At 46.7% G+C, this 17,217-nt stretch overlaps 1 protein-coding gene across 3 annotated transcripts in view; it reads left to right on the forward strand.

The window, feature by feature from the left end:
• ENOX2 (ecto-NOX disulfide-thiol exchanger 2) overlaps nucleotides 1-17,217 on the forward strand; it is a 34,685-nt gene that overhangs the window by 6,069 nt on the left and 11,399 nt on the right. For all 3 annotated transcript variants that reach the window (XM_026674739.2, XM_087972373.1, XM_026674740.2), the window contains exons 2-8: nucleotides 2,728-2,850; nucleotides 4,477-4,608; nucleotides 6,426-6,581; nucleotides 9,024-9,230; nucleotides 10,406-10,639; nucleotides 10,788-11,000; nucleotides 15,055-15,161. In XM_026674739.2, coding sequence (XP_026530524.2) covers nucleotides 2,728-2,850; nucleotides 4,477-4,608; nucleotides 6,426-6,581; nucleotides 9,024-9,230; nucleotides 10,406-10,639; nucleotides 10,788-11,000; nucleotides 15,055-15,161 — 1,172 coding nt within the window. The remainder of the gene's footprint in view (nucleotides 1-2,727; nucleotides 2,851-4,476; nucleotides 4,609-6,425; nucleotides 6,582-9,023; nucleotides 9,231-10,405; nucleotides 10,640-10,787; nucleotides 11,001-15,054; nucleotides 15,162-17,217) is intronic.

Genomic DNA, 17,217 nt, shown 5'->3' on the forward strand with positions numbered 1-17,217 from the left:
CCACCAGCTGATCCAAGATAGGTTTCTTTTCCAGTTGGCTTTTACAGGGGGGAAAAAAATGCAATTTAGGAGAAAGAATTCTATGTTGTTTACTGACCTGGTAAATATTGTGTGAGTTTTTACTCGTTCTAAAACAGTTGCGTGACTAACAATTCAATTCAAACGTTGATATCCGCATTTAGGTAAAATGGTAGTTTCCCCAAGTATGAATTGTCTATAGCAAAATGAGGTGGCTTTTTAAGACCTTAAGACATATCTGAGGCAGAGGTGATATTCAGCCGGTTTGGACCGGTTCTACCGAACTGGTAGTAATGATTCTGCGCAGTTCGGAGAACCGGCAAATTGTACCACCGGCTGACCCCGCTCTATATATCTTGCCTTCGCCACGCGGCCCAGCTAATATCCACACCTTGCCCGCTCTGCTCACCAAAGGATAAAGTATGCTGCCTGCTCAGCCTTCGCCTCGGCCCGGACGCACGCTTACATTTTCGGCGAACTGGTGGTGGAATTATTTGAAAGCCACCACTTATCTGAAGGGTCGGTTCGATGTGATGGGTCACAGCTCCAGTTGTAGGCGACGTTGATTAGAAGTTGGTCATTCATTGTAACTGCCTCGGTTCTTCGCGAGAGAAAGGATATTTGCTTCCTCCGTTCTGAAGAGGCTCGATTATATAAATATATTTATCATTCTGAAGTGCCTAAGTCCCTCCAACCATTCCAGGAATGGCTGAGGTTCGTTGCTTGCTTCTCTCTTGTGGGCCTTCAAGGGATTAGCATGGTGTGACCTGACACCATCCTTTAAAAATTCTGTCAGCAAGAGGCAAGTTTGGTCGAGATGGGATTTGACAGCAGCATTTTCCCCACACCACAGGAGTTCATTTCCGTAGATCCCCAGGAACTGGTCAAGAATGTCCATTTATCCAGACACCTCCTCTGGCATTGGTAGGTCTGTGAGGTATGGGCTTCAGTCAAGGAAGCATTCCTGTAACTTTCAAAGCTTTGCAGGGTTGGCCAGTTCATGGCCCTTATGTTGTGCATTGGATAAAATAGAGGTGTTGAAGATACCCCAAGGTTCACGTGCAATGAAATTTCCAAAGGGTGTCATTTCAGGTGACACAGGCAAGGCTGCAAGACAAAGGTGAATTTTTTTGCCCCATTCATGGGCAAGTGCTTAAAACAAAGGTCTCCAAACTTGGCAACGTTAAGACTTGTGGACTTCAACTCCCAGAATTCCTCAGCCAGCATAGCTGGGAGTTGAAGTCCACAAGTCTTAACGTTGCCAAGTTTGCCCCCCCCCCCCAGTTTAAAACATCCAAGCCCTGGACAACAGGAACGAATCAAAGAGAATAACAGATTAATAAAGTTGGAAGGAATCTTGTAGGTCATCTAGTTCAACCACCCCGCCCAAGCAGAAGATCCTACACCATTTCTGACAGATGGCAGTCCAGTCTCTTCTTGAAAGCTTCCAGTAATAAAGCTCCCACAACTTCCAAAGGCAACTTCTGTTCCATGGGTTGATTGTTCTCACTGTCAGAAAAGTTCTCCTTATTTCCAGGTTGAATCTCTCCTTGGTCAGTTTCCATCCATTATTCCTTGTCTGGCCTTCAGGTGCCTTGGAAAATAGCTTGACTTCCCCTCCTCTCTGTGGCAGCCCCTGAAATATTGGAAGACTGCTATCCTGTCTCCCCTGGTCCTTCTCTTCCCTAGACTAGCCATGCCCAGTTCCTGTAACCGTTCTTCATATGTTTTAGTCTCCAATCCCCTAATCATCCTGGTTGCTCTTCTCTGTACTTTTTCTAGAGTCTCAACATCTTTTTTATAATGTGGTGACCAAAACTGGACGCAGTACTCTAGGTGTGGTCTTACTAAGGCTTTATAGAGTGGCATTAGTACCTCCCTTGATCTTGACTGTATCCCTCTGTTAGTGCAATTTAGGATTGCATTATCTGCAACCATGGTTGAGCTGTGGAATCCTTAGTGCTCTCTGAGCTTGGTCGCTTTTTTGCAGATGTTTCATTACCCAAGCAGGTAAACGTCCTCATCGCTAAAGAGCCCACACATCTGGAACCAGCTGGGTTGCCTGTTTCCATATTTGGGGAATGTCAGAGATGTTTCTATAGCTGCTTCTGAAAACCTGAGATCTGATGGGTATCTAATGAAGGAAGTTTGTCTCCTCAGGGACAGCAACCAGATACTTGAATGCACGTTTCCAGAGTCGGGACAGGCAACGTTTTAGAGCAGAAGGCACTCTTGAAATTCAGAGTGGGTGTGGTGGGTATGTCCAGTCACAAGATTTGCACCTTGGAGTGAGACTGATGAGGGAGCGTAGGAAATAGCTATATGGTTAAGCTGGTATTTTGCTTACAATATTTTACTCTGTGGCTTTTTATTGACTTTTTTATCCTTTTAAGAAAGGCAGGTGGACAGTGAACCTGGGGGACACCAAGAGAGAGGTGAGGGGGTAAATTACTCTCATAAAGCAACTCATGCTAAAGGTACTGACTCTGAATTCTTTGGGGCACCAAGTGAAACCTTGATGCTCCCAGATTTTTAAGCTGCCCCTCTTTTAGGAGTCGGACATTTTCTGCTTCTCAAATTATACAACCTGCTTTGATTGTATTGTTTTTATCTCAGCTGCCCTGGGTAGAATTCTTCAGATGCTTTTGCATATTTTAATGGTTCTGTGTAGGGCTACGTTGCTAAGCCCATTTTCCATCTCCCTCTTAGGGCTAAACCAGCTGCCCTCTGACCTTGGTAGCATCCAACCCCTGCCACCAAACAGCAGGGCAGGATTTGCTGAAAATGGAGGGAAGGCAAACCCGAAGCGAAAGAGAATTCATCTGCTGCCAGGTAAGCTGATCAATTGGGCTGCCTGTTCGGGGAATATAGAAAATGAACTGAACTTGTTCCTTGGAGACATTTGATAGTGAAGTGGGGATATCATCTAAGGAACCCAACCAACACCCTTCTCAGAATTGGGGGCAGGGGGAAATTTTGGTATTTCTAGTTCATTCACTGCCTGAATTCTGATATTTCTATAGCTGGTCATCCATTAGCTAGAAGTCAATAAAGTAAAACTTTGACCATGCTTGAGTCTGTATACCTGGGTTTATTTGGCTTAACCAGTTTGATCAGCTGAGTAAAATAGAAGATTATGTAAACCCAACCCTCATTTGGAAGGAGCCCCAAAGTGCCACAGAGAGTGGGTACCAGACACAGCACTTGCCTGTGGGTGCCATGAAGTAGGAAAGGAGAAATAGAAGAAGCGGTATTGTCTAATAAATTATCCTAAGCCGATATCAAGTTGGCTTATATATAGCATGTGTGTGCATATAGATGGATGATTGAGAGAGAGAGAGAGAGAGAGAGAGAGAGAGAGAGAGAGAGAGAGAGAGAGAGAGAGAGAGATAATATAGATATAGATACAGAAGAGTTGATTGGAGAAGACAGTTCCTTGGTGGTTCAGAATGGATTTGTGCAGTTCTCCAAGGAGATGTGTTCTTATGGTTGGATGTGAGCAGGAGTCCAAAAATAATCAGAAGACCACTTGACCTTCCTTTCGTACTAGCCCTTTCGGCTGTTAAACATATGGACCAGAGATCTAGAGCAAGGGTCTTCAAACTTGGCAAGTTGAAGACTTGTGGATTTCAACTCCCAGAATTCTTGAGTTAACATGACTGGAGGAGGAATTCTGAGAGTTGAAGTCCACAAGTCTTAAAGCGGTCAAGTTTGAAGACCCCTGATCTAGACGGAAAACTCTGACCTGACCAGTTTCAGGTCCCCAATTTTTTTCCCCTTCACTGTTAAACAAGATGAGAACTGTCCTAAGAATAAGGGGAAGAAACAGAAAAAATATTTTCCTGATGAAGGCAAGAAAAAGAAACTGTTGTCTTACAGTTCGAAGTCACCCCAGCAATTTTCTCTCCTATCGCATCCCTCGATGGGTTTCAATTTCTGTCACTGTGGTATGGACCGAGATGATCTTAACTCTGTTCTTAATCTGGGTTTGTTTTTCAGATCAAGAATTTGGCAGCAAGAACCCTTCTTTAAGGGCATTTTGCCAGATGGCTTCTTGGGTGCAAATAACACATGTCCGCCACTCTGGCCTGCATTTTAGGGGGTTGTGCAACTGCCAATCAGGGGATTATTAGCAGTTATGAGAGGTGCCCGTAAAGTTCTATTTTGCAAACATCTATTTTGAGCTTGAACTTTGACACCTCGAGTTCTGGTGTCTCAAGACCACGTCCTTATTCGAGGCGGGGGGTGTATATTTTCCACGGCGTAAAGGCCTTTGAATCTCTTGTTACATCCTGTTCTGTAATTGGAGTTATCTGTAAGAATGTTTTCTCTCTGGCTCCATCGCACATCCTTCCCCCAAAGAAAGATATCAGTTTTTTTTAAAAAAAAATCTCCCTTCATGATGAGTAGGTTCAAAAGCACGTGGGATCCTTTTGCAAATTATGACTTTCTCTGCAGATAATATCCAAACTGTGAGTCTTGATTCTTCCTCGATGGACTTGGGTATGTCTGACCCAACAGCCTGGACCACAGCGATGAATAATTTAGGGATGGCTCCAATGGGAATGACAGCAGATCCCCCTTTACCTAGTAAGTAGAAATCCAAAAGAGCACAAATTGGTCAAATATCATTTTTAGATAATTAATACACCCCCCCCCCCAAGTGCCTGAGATTTCTGCCCTGAAAGGTTTAACCTTCCCTTCTTCTATGAAAAATAAATACCTTTTATAATACCAGAAAAATATGACAAAAGGAACATATATTTAATTCTACATCTTAATGTAGACATGGGCATTCTACTGGAAAAATATGATAGAGGGAAAATATACTTTATGTGTATTAACTGCAGCTAGAATGCTTTTTAACACGGGATTCGTTTTATCAATGGTTAGACAATAGAGGTAGAAATTAGAAGTTAGAAGATTATTAATAAGTGAATAATATTATTATTGGTATTATTATGTAAAAGTAAATTGACCCAGACAATACACTGTTTACTAAGCACTTAAAGAAAAATATATAAATAATTTAAAAATAAAAAATAAATACCTCTGTGCTGGCATGCTACAGCATTGCTGGTGATACTCCCCATCTCCTATTAATAAAGAAAACAAGTATAAACTGAGTTATTTAGCCACGTACAAATTGTTCTCTGTTTTTTTTTTCTTACTTCATTTCACTGCAACACGTCACTTGGCTCAGTGGCTCAAGTTATGACAGGGGCTATTTATATGCCTGGGCTGTTTTTTTGTGCTTGGTTTCTTGGTGGCAGAACTATCAACATGGTCGATGGCCCATATCCCAGGGATTCTTCTTATCGTAACCCATGTTTGTAATACAGATTCTAATCGGAAGGTATTGAAAACGGTGATTTGGGCAGTGTTTTGATGTGCCAAAGGCTATTTTACTCCGCCCAGTTCGAGCCCAAGTTGGCTTTCCTCTCTTCTTTCAATTGGACTGGGGTTCTCGGTGCCTGGAAATCATCTTTTCTAAGTGTTTCTTTTTTTAAACAGCAAAAAGAGCTACCCACCCAAAAGTGAAAAAAGTAGATGGGAGAGTAACTAAGCAAGTGTACAAAAGGGTGTTAGGACAACTCACCACAGCCAACTCTCTGCAGGACAAGAGTTACACTCATATCGAAGAAACATTGGAATAGAATGATTCAATCAAGGATGCCAAAGGAGGGACAAAATGGAACGTGAATGACAAAAAAGTAAAATATTTTTTAAATTATTTCAAATAATTAAATTGCATTGTTGAGAGTGGTGCAGTGGCCTAGAGGGGGAGCTCTCGCCTGCCAATCAGGAGGCTGTGAGTTCGATCCTAGGTAGAGGCAGATATTTCTCCCTCTGGGCACACTGAGAATATATCTGCTGAACAAAAACTCTGCATTGGCGACAGGAAGGGCATCCAGCCAGTAAACTCCATTTGGTTGCCCAGGCATCCGGCCAGCTCCATTTGGTTGTCCAGACTCCACCCTGCAAGGGATTATGGGATTGTTAAAAAGATGATGATGATGATGAATTAAAACGTATTGTTGAATTGTCCCACGGCGAGTTGGCTATGGCGAATGGTCTCGTTCTGGCGTTCAGCATGTTGGCATCCTCAACCCTTCATTTTAGCCACACAGAAGGAAGAAAGGATGGCGGGCAACTTGAGAAGTGACTAGACCAGCTGGGGATGCTTCCTCTTCCAGATCTCCTACTCTTCCCAAACCAGGAGAGCCAGTTTCGGGAGATGGATTCCACGCCGATAAACGAGCTCGGCTTTTTCCAAGCTCATCGTCTTAGGAATCTCTCACAATCTGAATCTCTCACAATCTTGATTCTTAACGGGTGCGTAATCCGCTTGGAATCTTCATGGGGATTTTTGTGCACTTGCGTCTTGAAATCCTTGTGTCTTTCAGACTTCGACCCCGCCCTTGGAATGATGACTGGCATCCCGCCGCTTAATCCACTGATGCCCGGCTTGGGAATCGTGCCACCGCCCATCCTGTCCGATATGCCAATGGCCAAGGAGATTGTTCACTGCAAAAGCTGCACCCTCTTCCCACCTAATCCGAGTGAGTTAATGCTTGCGACCGCCCTGGAGGGCTGCGGGAAATGCTTGGAATTAGAAAGTCACCCACAGCTATTGCCTGGTTCTAGCGGTAGATCAAGGGAAGGTTTGCGGCGTTGCAGGGATCTGGTTTCAGAGACCTTTGAAGGAGGTGGGAGGTGACAAGGCCTGCTAGAATCAAGTTGACAGCTGCAGATACGGCTACAGATCCATTGTGTAAGGGGGAAAAATAATAATGTATACCTTTGTTTTTTAATAAAGGCCGATTTACCTGCGCTGCCATGTGTATTAAGAGCTCTAAGGGCCTGAAATAAAATCTATATATATATAAAAGTGAAATACCACTGACGCATCATCACAAAATCTCCAGAACCGTAAAGCCTACAAATTTGAAATTTGGCACTTATGTTCCTCCTGGCTTCTAGGTCCTCACTAAGAAAGGATTTTTCGAAATGACCATCAGAGCATGAGTATTTCCTATATTATTATTATTATCATGCTCTGATGCTACTCCCTCTCCCCACCTGAAAATAAATCTGTTCCAAATGCAAAACACAAGCAGAGCAGAGGAGTTTCAGTTTCACAGCACCAAGCAGCTTTAGCACAGAACAGTTGAGCTTAGCCATGCCCAGGCTCCTTGCTGTCTCCTTTTTGCTCACACAGCAAATACTGTTTCAGTTTCCAAACAGCCCTCAACTCTCTCACACACTGACAGGACGCTAGCCAGATAAATACCGATGGATGCTGGTAGGCAGAGGCAGAATTTGGTTTTCCTTATTTTCCTTCCCAAAAACTAAGCCCAACCACATAAGTTTCGTAGCGAAGCACAGGTATCGAGCTAGTCAATGTTAATCTGGGTGCTGAAATTGTGACCTTTAAGTTATGTCAAAATGGTGCTTTGCCACACTGACAGTTGTTTAGCTTGCCAAATGTTGTGGACAATAGAGGAGGTGCGCAGTTAAAGTACATGTATAAAAATAGCCATGTTGTAAGATTTAGGTTGGAGGAATGGACCTCTGACCCTGTCGCTCTGCTCAATGGCAGAATCCTGAAAGTCTAGTGGTTTTTTGTTTTTTTTAGAAAAACTTTATTAATTTTACCATTAAAAACAACACATCTACAAATTATATACAGAAGAGAAAGCAAACAGGCCTTGGCAGAGGCCAAGAGGGAAAGAGAGAAGGGCAAATGAGGGAGGAGAGGGAAGGGTAAGGGAAAGGGGGGATAGAATGGGAAAAACAGTTAAAATAAAACCATAATCACCTTCTATCCCCACTGAACAAATGATCATTCAGAAAATTTTAGAATGCGCCGAAAGTCTAGCGGTTTTAAGGTAGATAATGAAATGTTGAATAATGGGAGGTGGCCAATCGGCCTCAAGCTGTCCCTTTGGACGGCTTGTCCAATTGACCCTCAATGCGTTGGGATGTAAGTGCCTACAACAAAGCGTGTCAAACTCAATTTGAGGACCACATCAGGGTTGTGTTTGATCTGGGGGGCTGGGGGGCTGGCCATGGTGGGCATGGCCAGCCTGGCGTCACTCATCGAGGCTCCGTTTTTGGCCGCAACGGCCTCCTGCAGCCCTCTATCAGTGAAAATGGAGCCCAGGGAGGCTGCATGTCAGGATTCTAGCAATCACCCTAATTAAATCATGATTCTTGAGCCAAATTTCAAAAAACTGCAAATTAGGGATTCATTAGAGGCGACATACTGGCACTGCCCTGTATGAAGCCAACTCTGGCACATGTAATTTACAGTCCCTTGTGACCCTATTTCCCCCCCCCCGCTCCCCCCCCTGGGTGTCTTATAATCCAGATTCTCCACTTGGACCACATTCACAGGGCTGGGTGTCATCATTCACGGTCTCCAATTCAATATATTCATGGGCAAAAGCTCTGGTAGTTTAGTTATAATCTTTTAAAGATAAGAGTAGGAATGTACTTCCACTTTCAAACTGCTGCACTTCCTCTTCCAGATTTCCTTCCTCCCCCACCCCCTTCTTTTTCTATGGCGACTACTAAAACTGGCATAGGAAGGTTTTATGAGTTGACGCTGCCCATGGCCCACCAGGGCTCCGTTTTCAGCCGTGACGGCCTCCTGCAGCCCTCTGCCAACAAAAACAAAATTCGGGGAGCTCTGTTTTTGCGGCCAGGGGCACCACAAGTTAGCGCTGTTTCCAGGGTGGCCCTGCAGGCCAGATCTTGAGTTTGACACCCCTGGCCTACAGGATTGCTTGCTTTGCTTTAAATCCTAATCAATCTCTGGATTCTAAGTGAGGTGCTTTTATGGCACGTGCTGTCTGTTCAATTGTCATTTAGTGCAGCTATGCTCAATAATTAGGGTGTTGTTGTTTTTTTAACCCTCCCCCAGATGGTTGTTCATCTGTTTATAAATGACTGCCTGATTGCCTTTTTGCTCATGGAAATTTTTCCTCTCCTACTTTGAGATCTTCCTCCTCCCACGACCAGGGAAAGGCCTCCTGGGTGCAAGACGGTGTTCGTTGGGGGGCTGCCAGAAAACGGGACAGAAGAGACCATCGTGGAGATTTTCGAGAAGTGCGGAGAGATCGTAGCTCTTCGGAAGAGCAAGAAGCATTTCTGCCATATCCGTTTCGCTGAGGAATATATGGTGGATAAAGCAGTTTACCTGTCAGGTGGGTGTGGATTGTCTGCTCTTTAGGCTGTTCAGAGGAGGGACTTTCAGAGACTTTCTTTATAATTTAGGTCAGGGGCCTGCAACCTTAAACACTCAAAAAGCCCATTTGGACCCGTTTCCCACAGAATGAAAACACCGGGAGCCAATAATTTAACCACCAGTGTGACTGGGTGGGCGTGGCCAGCTCCAAGTCACTCAGTCCCACCCAGTCACATGACCTCCCAGCCATGTCGTGTCTGGGTCGGGCTGGTGTCTCGGGGTGGAGGACAGGTTGGGCATCTCCACGAGAGACCAAGGCATGCCCAGCACCAACAAGGCCGGAAGAAGCACCCGCAAGATACAGCAAGAGACGAGGCATCGGAGAGAGAATCAGCCCTGGCCGCTTCTTTCTGCAGCAGAGGGTTGAAAGGAGGGAGCCGCAGCAGAGGGATTAAAAGAGCCACATGCAGCTCCGGAGCCTGTTCTCTCATCCCAACTGTATAATTCAGATGTAGTTTCATAGTAACATTCTTTTCTAATCTGTGATGTTCGTGCAGCTAGTCCATCTTTCCTTCCCTAATATCTTGGAGGGAGGAGAGAAAGGGAGTGGGAGAGAGAGGGAGGGAGAGAATGGGAAGGGGGAGAGAGAGGGAGGGGGTGGGAGGAACGAGGGAGGAAGAGAGAGGGAAGGGGGAGAGAGGTAGCGCGCGTGGGAGGAAGGGAGGGAGAGAAATGGAAGGGGAAAGGGGAGGGAGAGAAAGGGAAGGAGGGGGAGGGAGGGAGAGAGAGAAAGGGAAGGGGGAGAGAGGGAAGAGAAGGGGAGGGGAGGGAGGAAGGAGGGGAGGGGGGAGGAGTGGGGGAGAGGGAGATGTGGCCCTTGTCTTGCCTGTATTGTGTTGTTTTTTACTCTTTATAATTTATAAGCATTTTTAGTTTAAACGGCATTTCCTCCTCCTTGTAACTGCTCGTGTGGGAGTTTTTTTTGTCTCCAGTCAAGGATATTTGGAGCTTGGAAGCAAAGTGAAGGAATAAAAGGGGCTTTACCTGTTTGTTGTGACCGTTTATTTTAAGCTGTTTGCATTTCTTCAGCTCTGCTTAGCTGGCAGCGATAACCAACTGTTGTAAGCATAGGGAGGCCGAGAGGAATCGAGCTGCGTCGCCCCGCCAGAGGCTTCATGAATTTGTCCCCACCAGGTTATCGCATCCGGCTGGGTTCCAGCACCGACAAAAAGGATACGGGACGCCTCCACGTGGATTTTGCTGAAGCCCGGGACGATCTCTACGAGTGGGAATGCAAGCAGCGGATGTTGGCCAGAGAAGAGCGCCATCGCAAGCGAAAGACGGAAGAGCGGTTCCTCCCGCCCTCCCCGCCTCCCGTGGTGAACTATTCCGATTACGAGTGCAGCCTGGTGGTTGAGAAGCTAAAAGGTATTTGGGAATATTTTTCACTCTTCGTTGCTTGTGCTTTTGAAAATATCTCCTCGCCAAGGGATGAATTGCTTTAATCCACATGCCCAGCCAACAAGGGGCGTGCTTGTAACCCAACTGGGATATTTTCCTCCCCTCTTCCCTCCAGTGGATGCCAAGTTCTTGGAAGCCATCCAGACATTGCTGGCCTGGTTGGAGAGAGGGGAAGTGAACCGGCGGACAGCCAACAGCTTCTACACTATGGTCCAATCGGTCAACAGCCACATCCGCCGGCTGATGAATGAAAAAGCGGCCCAGGATAAGGAAATGGAGGAAGCGAAGGAGAAATTCAAACTGGCTTTGTCGGGGATTCTTGCTCAGTGTAAGTGACAGAGGCTCTTTGCAACCCGGGGGGGCTTTGCTTAGCATGCAAAACGTGGGACGTTTCCCTGTTCCACGTCCTCCCGAAGGGGAGACAGAACCAGAGGGAGATGTAGATCCAAAAATATGTCGTTTATCTGCTTAGAGAAAGTGTGTGCTGACCCAGGGCGTGGCACGAAAACAACGCAGCCAGAGAACAGGTTGAACTCCCCTTTATTGCTCCAACGTTGCCCCCCGTTGTCCCCGTGTTTACTACAAGTCCTGGAGCAAAGCTCTCACACGCACCTTCAAGCAAAGTAGTCCAGTAAGCCAGGTTAGCCAAACAGTAACCAGAGCAAGGAGTTCAGCGAAGCAGGCAAACTGGGGCAAGTTCCCACAAGACAGAGCACAGTAATCTCCCAGGGTCGGCAAGTGCACACGAGGCTCCGCGGATTCAACACTTGTTCTTGACAAATGCCCCTTCCCACCGGCATCTCAGTCCCCAGGTGAGCCTTGGGAAAGGTGGGGGCACTCTTCTCCCTCATAGCCGGCTCAGTCTGCGTTGGTCTCGCCTTCTCTCTTCTGTGTTCTTGGATCAGGAGGGCATAGTCCTTGCTCTTCTGAGCTCTGTCTCTCCTGCTCCTCCCTGTCTTCAGGCCTTACTAATTCTGTAAAGCCTTGCCCGGACTGACTTCCCAGTTTCCTCCAAGGACAACAGAGACGCCCTCTCGCTCTCTCCGTTGGCTCTTGTTCCAGCTCATCTTCCCCCGCAGATTCAGACTCCAATGGGGTCATGACAAAGTGTTTAGATCCACCTGTTGCGCATGTCTTAAGAGAGTCCGCCATTCTAGGAAAGAGATAGATACAAGGAGTATGTGTTCTAACCAAGGCTTCCTGAGACCGTTATTAAGCACACACTTAGTACAAACAATTCTTATTTTATTTCAACGCTGGGAATTATGTTCATTCCCAGCCCATAATGAGTCCCAAACAGTCCCTCGAGATAAGCACCCACCTTTCTCTCCTTTGAATTGCTGCCAACAACTAAAGTGCCAAATTAACTGTAAAAAACCAACTGAGGTACAAAGTCCACACAGAGCTTCAAGGTTTAATCCGAACAGAGTGAACAACGTTGCTTCCTGCAAAGGTTCCTGTGCCTTTGCTCCTCCTTTAGATCTTACGTGAGGGGCAGTCACCTCCAAGCCTTACTCCTGAGTCTTCCCTTTTGTCTTAACTGCTCTTGCCTTCTGGCAGCTCTGCGCAAGCGCGCACTGGGAACAAGCTCCTCTTGTTCCTCTGCCTCGCTGCTGCCAGATTCTGGAGGCTCCGAAGTCAGCACATAACTCCCAGATGGCCCTGGCCCCATCTCTGTATCAGACACAGAACCCTCGTCCGAGTCCTCCCCAGACTCCTGGACTGGCCCATGTTCCTCCCCACTGTCCGATTCTGCTGCTGTCTCTGCAGGCTGACGGCGGATCACAACAGTATGTTCTTGATGCCAGTCTTTCTCCCTCCTCCCCCCCAGTCTCTGATGGGTAAGAAAAAAGAACCTCAAAGCCCAAATCCTCCAGCTTAGGCCTTTCTGAGTAGCAAATATGTAGGGTGCAGAATCTGGGCCCTTCCTTCCTTCTGGTAATGATAAGGTGACCTCACTCCTTTTCCACTGAGGCCGGAAGCGATGGCTGGTTCCAGAACTAAGGTAGGTGAAGGCCGCGTCCTGCAGGCAATCATTGGCTTTCGAAGGCCAGGTACCAAGGGTCAGCAAATGTCAAATGGACTTCACCCCATCGGAAGGCCAGCTGCAGAGAGTCCTTGACAGTACGACTCCCACCTGAGCCCAACATTTCTGTAGCTAAGCGAGGCATTCCTTAAGTGAATCTCGCCCCGTCGTACCACCTTTCTTGCCGCCGTCGTGAAGCGAATTCGCTGCGGTTGTCGAGTTAGTCGACAAATTAAGTGGAACTGGCTTCCCCATTGACTTGGCTTGTCAGAAGGCTGCAAAAGGGGATGACATGATCCATCCCCTTCCCCCCACCCCACTCCAGTGTGTCAGGCCTCCAACAAATCCACCCCCATTCAAATCGTAAGTCTCTAGCCGCATCTCTCAAGAGTAAAAAAAATGTTTTATTAGGAATGGCCATGTTGGCGTTAGCTGGGTGCAGCCGACACTAAAATACACCATTCATTTCCCCTTTGACCCTGGTCTTCCCCCCACCCCTTGGATGTATATTCTCCAATGGGAGACATCCATAGCCAAGAGTCATCAATCATGCTCTCCAGTAATATTTTTGCACGCTGACAACTTTGGGCTGCCAGGGCGATTATTTAGGCACTTGAGGAATGCACTGTTTCAGCCCACTGCCTTTCTGCTGGCAAGTAAAAAGACCAAAGGAGTATTATTATTATTATTATTATTATTTTAGTTGACACAGTGGTGGGTTTCCAATTTTTTTCCCTACTGGTTCTGAGAGTATGCCTTCCATAAAATTTTTGCTACCAGTACGTCCGAACCGGTCCAAACCGGCTGAATTATCACCTCTGGCTACAACTGTCGTAAATACGGGTCCGTCGCCGAGGCTCTGAATTTCGATCATGTGACCCTGGGAACGCCGCAGCTGTTGTAAGTGCGAAAAACGGTCCTAAGCCCCTTTTTTCCGGTGCCGTTGCAACTTTGAACAGTCACTTAAGCGAACGGTTGTATGTTGAGGACTCTCTGTGCTGTTTTCTGCAGCAGGCCATGCTTCTAGAAGGCAGCTGTTTTTCCCAGATGAACTTCTGGGTAATTCAAGGAAGAGAGTTAAGGTGAATCAGGCCTTCCACACCCCAGTCTGTCTCAGCTGTTTTCTGCCTTAGTGATGGAGCTTTCTACAAAGTTTCATAATATTTTGCTGGTTGGAAAGGGTCTTAGATAACCAAGGTAGGTGGATAGCCCAGTCCTTCTCCCCATCCAGTTTTCACTCGGAAGATCTGCAGGTCATTTTTCTATTTGGCAGGTTTGAGGCTTCCAGGTAATGTAATTCTGCTGTATCCCCCCCCCCAAATTCTCCTTTTCCATGTTCTGAACCTTATTCTGGTCCTTTAATGCTATCTCCCCTTGGCGATGCTATGCGGTTTTTCACTCCTGTTTTCCCCCGGAATACAAAGAGTGGCTACAGCCCTCCATTCAGCCGTGATGGGGCAGTGGGTAGAATGCAGTATTGCAGGATAATTCTGCCCAAGGCCAGCAGTTCGATCCTGACTGGCTGAAGGTTGACTCAGCCTTCCATCTTTCCGAGGTGGGTAAAATGAGGACCCAGATTGTTTGGGGGCATATAACTTTTCCTACCTCTTCTGTTTTCAGAGACACCCTGCCTTCCTTTTCCCATACGTTATTTTCCTTACCTTTTGCTGCCATCCTCCTCCTCTTCCCTTCTTTCTCTTCCTCCTCCTCCTCCCCATCCATTCCTTCTTCATCTCCATCTCTTCCTCCTCCTCCTCCTCCTCCTCCACCACTCCTTCTTTCATTCCTTCTTCTCTTCCTTCTCCTCCCATTCCTTCTCCATCTCTTTCTCTTCCTCCTCATCCACCTTCTCCCCCTTCCTTCTCCTTCTCTTTCTGCTCCTCCTCCTCTACCTCCTCCTTTACTCCTTCTTCCATTCCTTCTCCTTCTCTTCCTTCTTCTCCCCCTCCCCCTCGCCTTCCATTCCTTCTTCATCTCCATCTCTTCCTGCTCCTCCTTCTCCTCCTCTACCTCCTCCCTTCACCCCTTCTATTCCTTCTCTTTCTCCTCCTCCTCCTCTCCTCTTCCATTCCTCTTCCGTAATCCCTTTTTGCCATCTCCTGGATTGGACCGAATCCCCTCAAATCAAAACCCTACAGGTGCTTTTGCTGCTGCTGGCAACGCTGCTACCCCTGCAACACCGGATATATATATTTTTTCCTCTCCCGGGGACTCCACCTTCTCTAACAACGTCCTTTAAAAAAAAAAAAATTTTGCGCTTTCTTACTCCTTTACTCCTTTTTCTTGCCCCCTTCCACCCATCCCCCTTTGGATGATATTGTGGCCCGGTTTTGCCTGCTGATTTTGAAACCTGCAGTCGAGCAGATTGTGGCCGTGTACCATTCTGCCTGCAAACAAAAGGCCTGGGACCATTTCACGAAAGCGCAGCGTAAGAACATCGGCGTGTGGTGCAAGCAAGCTGAGGTGGGTACCTCCCGGGGTGTTTCTCCTTAGCTGTCCTAGCGCCTCTCGTTTGGCTTGTAAAAGAGGGACGCGCTCAACCCTACGCCTGCAAGGTAAGTGGCAGCACACAGAACCAGTAGCGCTTAGGCTTATATACCACTTTGTCATGCTTTAAAGGCCTCTCTAAGTGGGTTCCAGAGTCAGCGTATTGCCCAAGCTCTGCCATTCCTTCCCCTGTAGTTGGGGATTTTACACAATTCCGTAAGCTAATCAATACAGCTAGGGTACAAGCATCAAGCTAAGCCAGTGGTGGCTCCTATGCCAAAAATTGTGCATGCGTGCTCATGTGCCAACACCCAGAAGGCAATGCACGCCCCCTCCATGCCCCCTGTGTATGCACGCACAATTCACCCCGCCGCCGCCCCCTTACCTGCACTGCACTTCCCAGCTGATTTTTGGTTCGTTTGAGGCCTTTTTTGGCCTCCCAGAGGCTTGATGAAAGCCTCTGCAGTCTGAAAAATGGGCCCGTTTTGTCACTTCTGGTATTTCCGGAAATACAGGAAGTGTTGAAATGGGCCTATTTTTTGGCCTGCAAGGGCTTTCCTCAAGCCCCCAAGAGGCCGAAAAAGGCCTCAAACAAGCTGAAAATCAGCTGTGAGGCGCATGCATGTGCAGTGAGGTAAGTTTGCCTGAGGCTCACGTGCTAGCGCAAATGGGTCTACGTGCCATCTGCGGCATGCGTGCCATAGGTTCGCCATCACGGAGCTAAGCCATTCAACCAGGGGTGGGTGTAACAACCGGTTCGGTAAGCAAGCACACACACAGCATTTGCAGCTCACCTCCCTGTGTGTAAAATAGCTGACATGCAGTGTGTCGCGTGAAGAGCTGAGCTAGAAAACCTGGAAATAAAACAACAGCTGATCATCGGAGCAAACCGGTTGACTCCCAGCTGATCTTCGGAGCTAGTAGTTCGCCTGAACCGGTAGAATCCGACCCCTGCATTGAACAGACAGATGCCAAGCTGGACATGCCGTCATCTGAATGCAGCCCCTAGGGTTGTAAGCGACCTGGTTAAGTGGGTTGTGCAAACCCTTATTCAGTCAGTTTTGCCAAAGGAAGCATCTCTGACGGCCGGGTCGCAGTGACAGCTGTCCATCCAGCCTCAGAAGGATCCATACCTGTAGAGCTGATCGCTGGGAGGGGAAAAGATCCAAACCACTCAAATGATCACATAATAGAACAAAGACGTTGATTGCAGTCAACAGAAAGTTCAGGTAAGTTGTCCGACAGGTAACCTGTCTTCAGGGCGAGGCTTCATCCAGTAAGAATTCACTGTTTTTATTTCAGTAAAAGTTCAGTGGGAATTGAAACTAAGTGAAATATGGATCCACTCTAGAAGGGAATTTATATTCTGATACCTGAACTTTTTCATATCTCTCTTTTTTTTTCACAAAAATATTTGGGACTTACCTGTTGTTCTTCAAAACAAGTGAAACAACCAACTTTCCTTCCCCCGATCGATATTTTAATGCCATTTAAAACAAAATAAAAATGAAAAGCACAATGGAACATGGGCTGTAAGGTCCAAATCAGTGACAGTAGAGGATTAGCTGAATGTTTTGAAAAAGAGATACCTTTGGAGTGAAAAGTAGGGTGGAAAAACAGCAGATCAGAAGGTTCCTCTTGGGATAGCAGTTCCCCAGAAACGGTGCTGTTATTTATTTATTTTTAAATCAATCCTGTATGCCAAGCAACATTCTAAGGGTTTCCAGCCCCAATTTAGAATATCTGGCACCTTTTTTTGCATGAGGAATTTAAAAACAACAATAGCATTTCCCCCTCTTCCCCAATTATTTGATTCTGTGCTGAAAGAAAAGTTTTGAGTTGTGCATGGCTGTGTTTGTGTGCGTGCGTGCGTGCTGCCTTATGAAAGCTAGGAGCAAAAAAAAAAATACTTGCCTGAAACTTTGGGAAGCTGCTGCTGATCAGAAATAATTAAGCAGAGATGTTTTGGCCTACTCTCTTATAATCCTTGCGTCCTCCATCTCGCCGTTCTCCATCTCGCCATCTTCCCTGA

The sequence above is a fragment of the Notechis scutatus genome, chromosome 10, assembly GCF_049901735.1.
Source record: "Notechis scutatus isolate UNSWTSFEM ecotype Mainland chromosome 10, rNotScu1.2, whole genome shotgun sequence".
NCBI classification, from domain to species: domain Eukaryota; kingdom Metazoa; phylum Chordata; class Lepidosauria; order Squamata; family Elapidae; genus Notechis; species Notechis scutatus.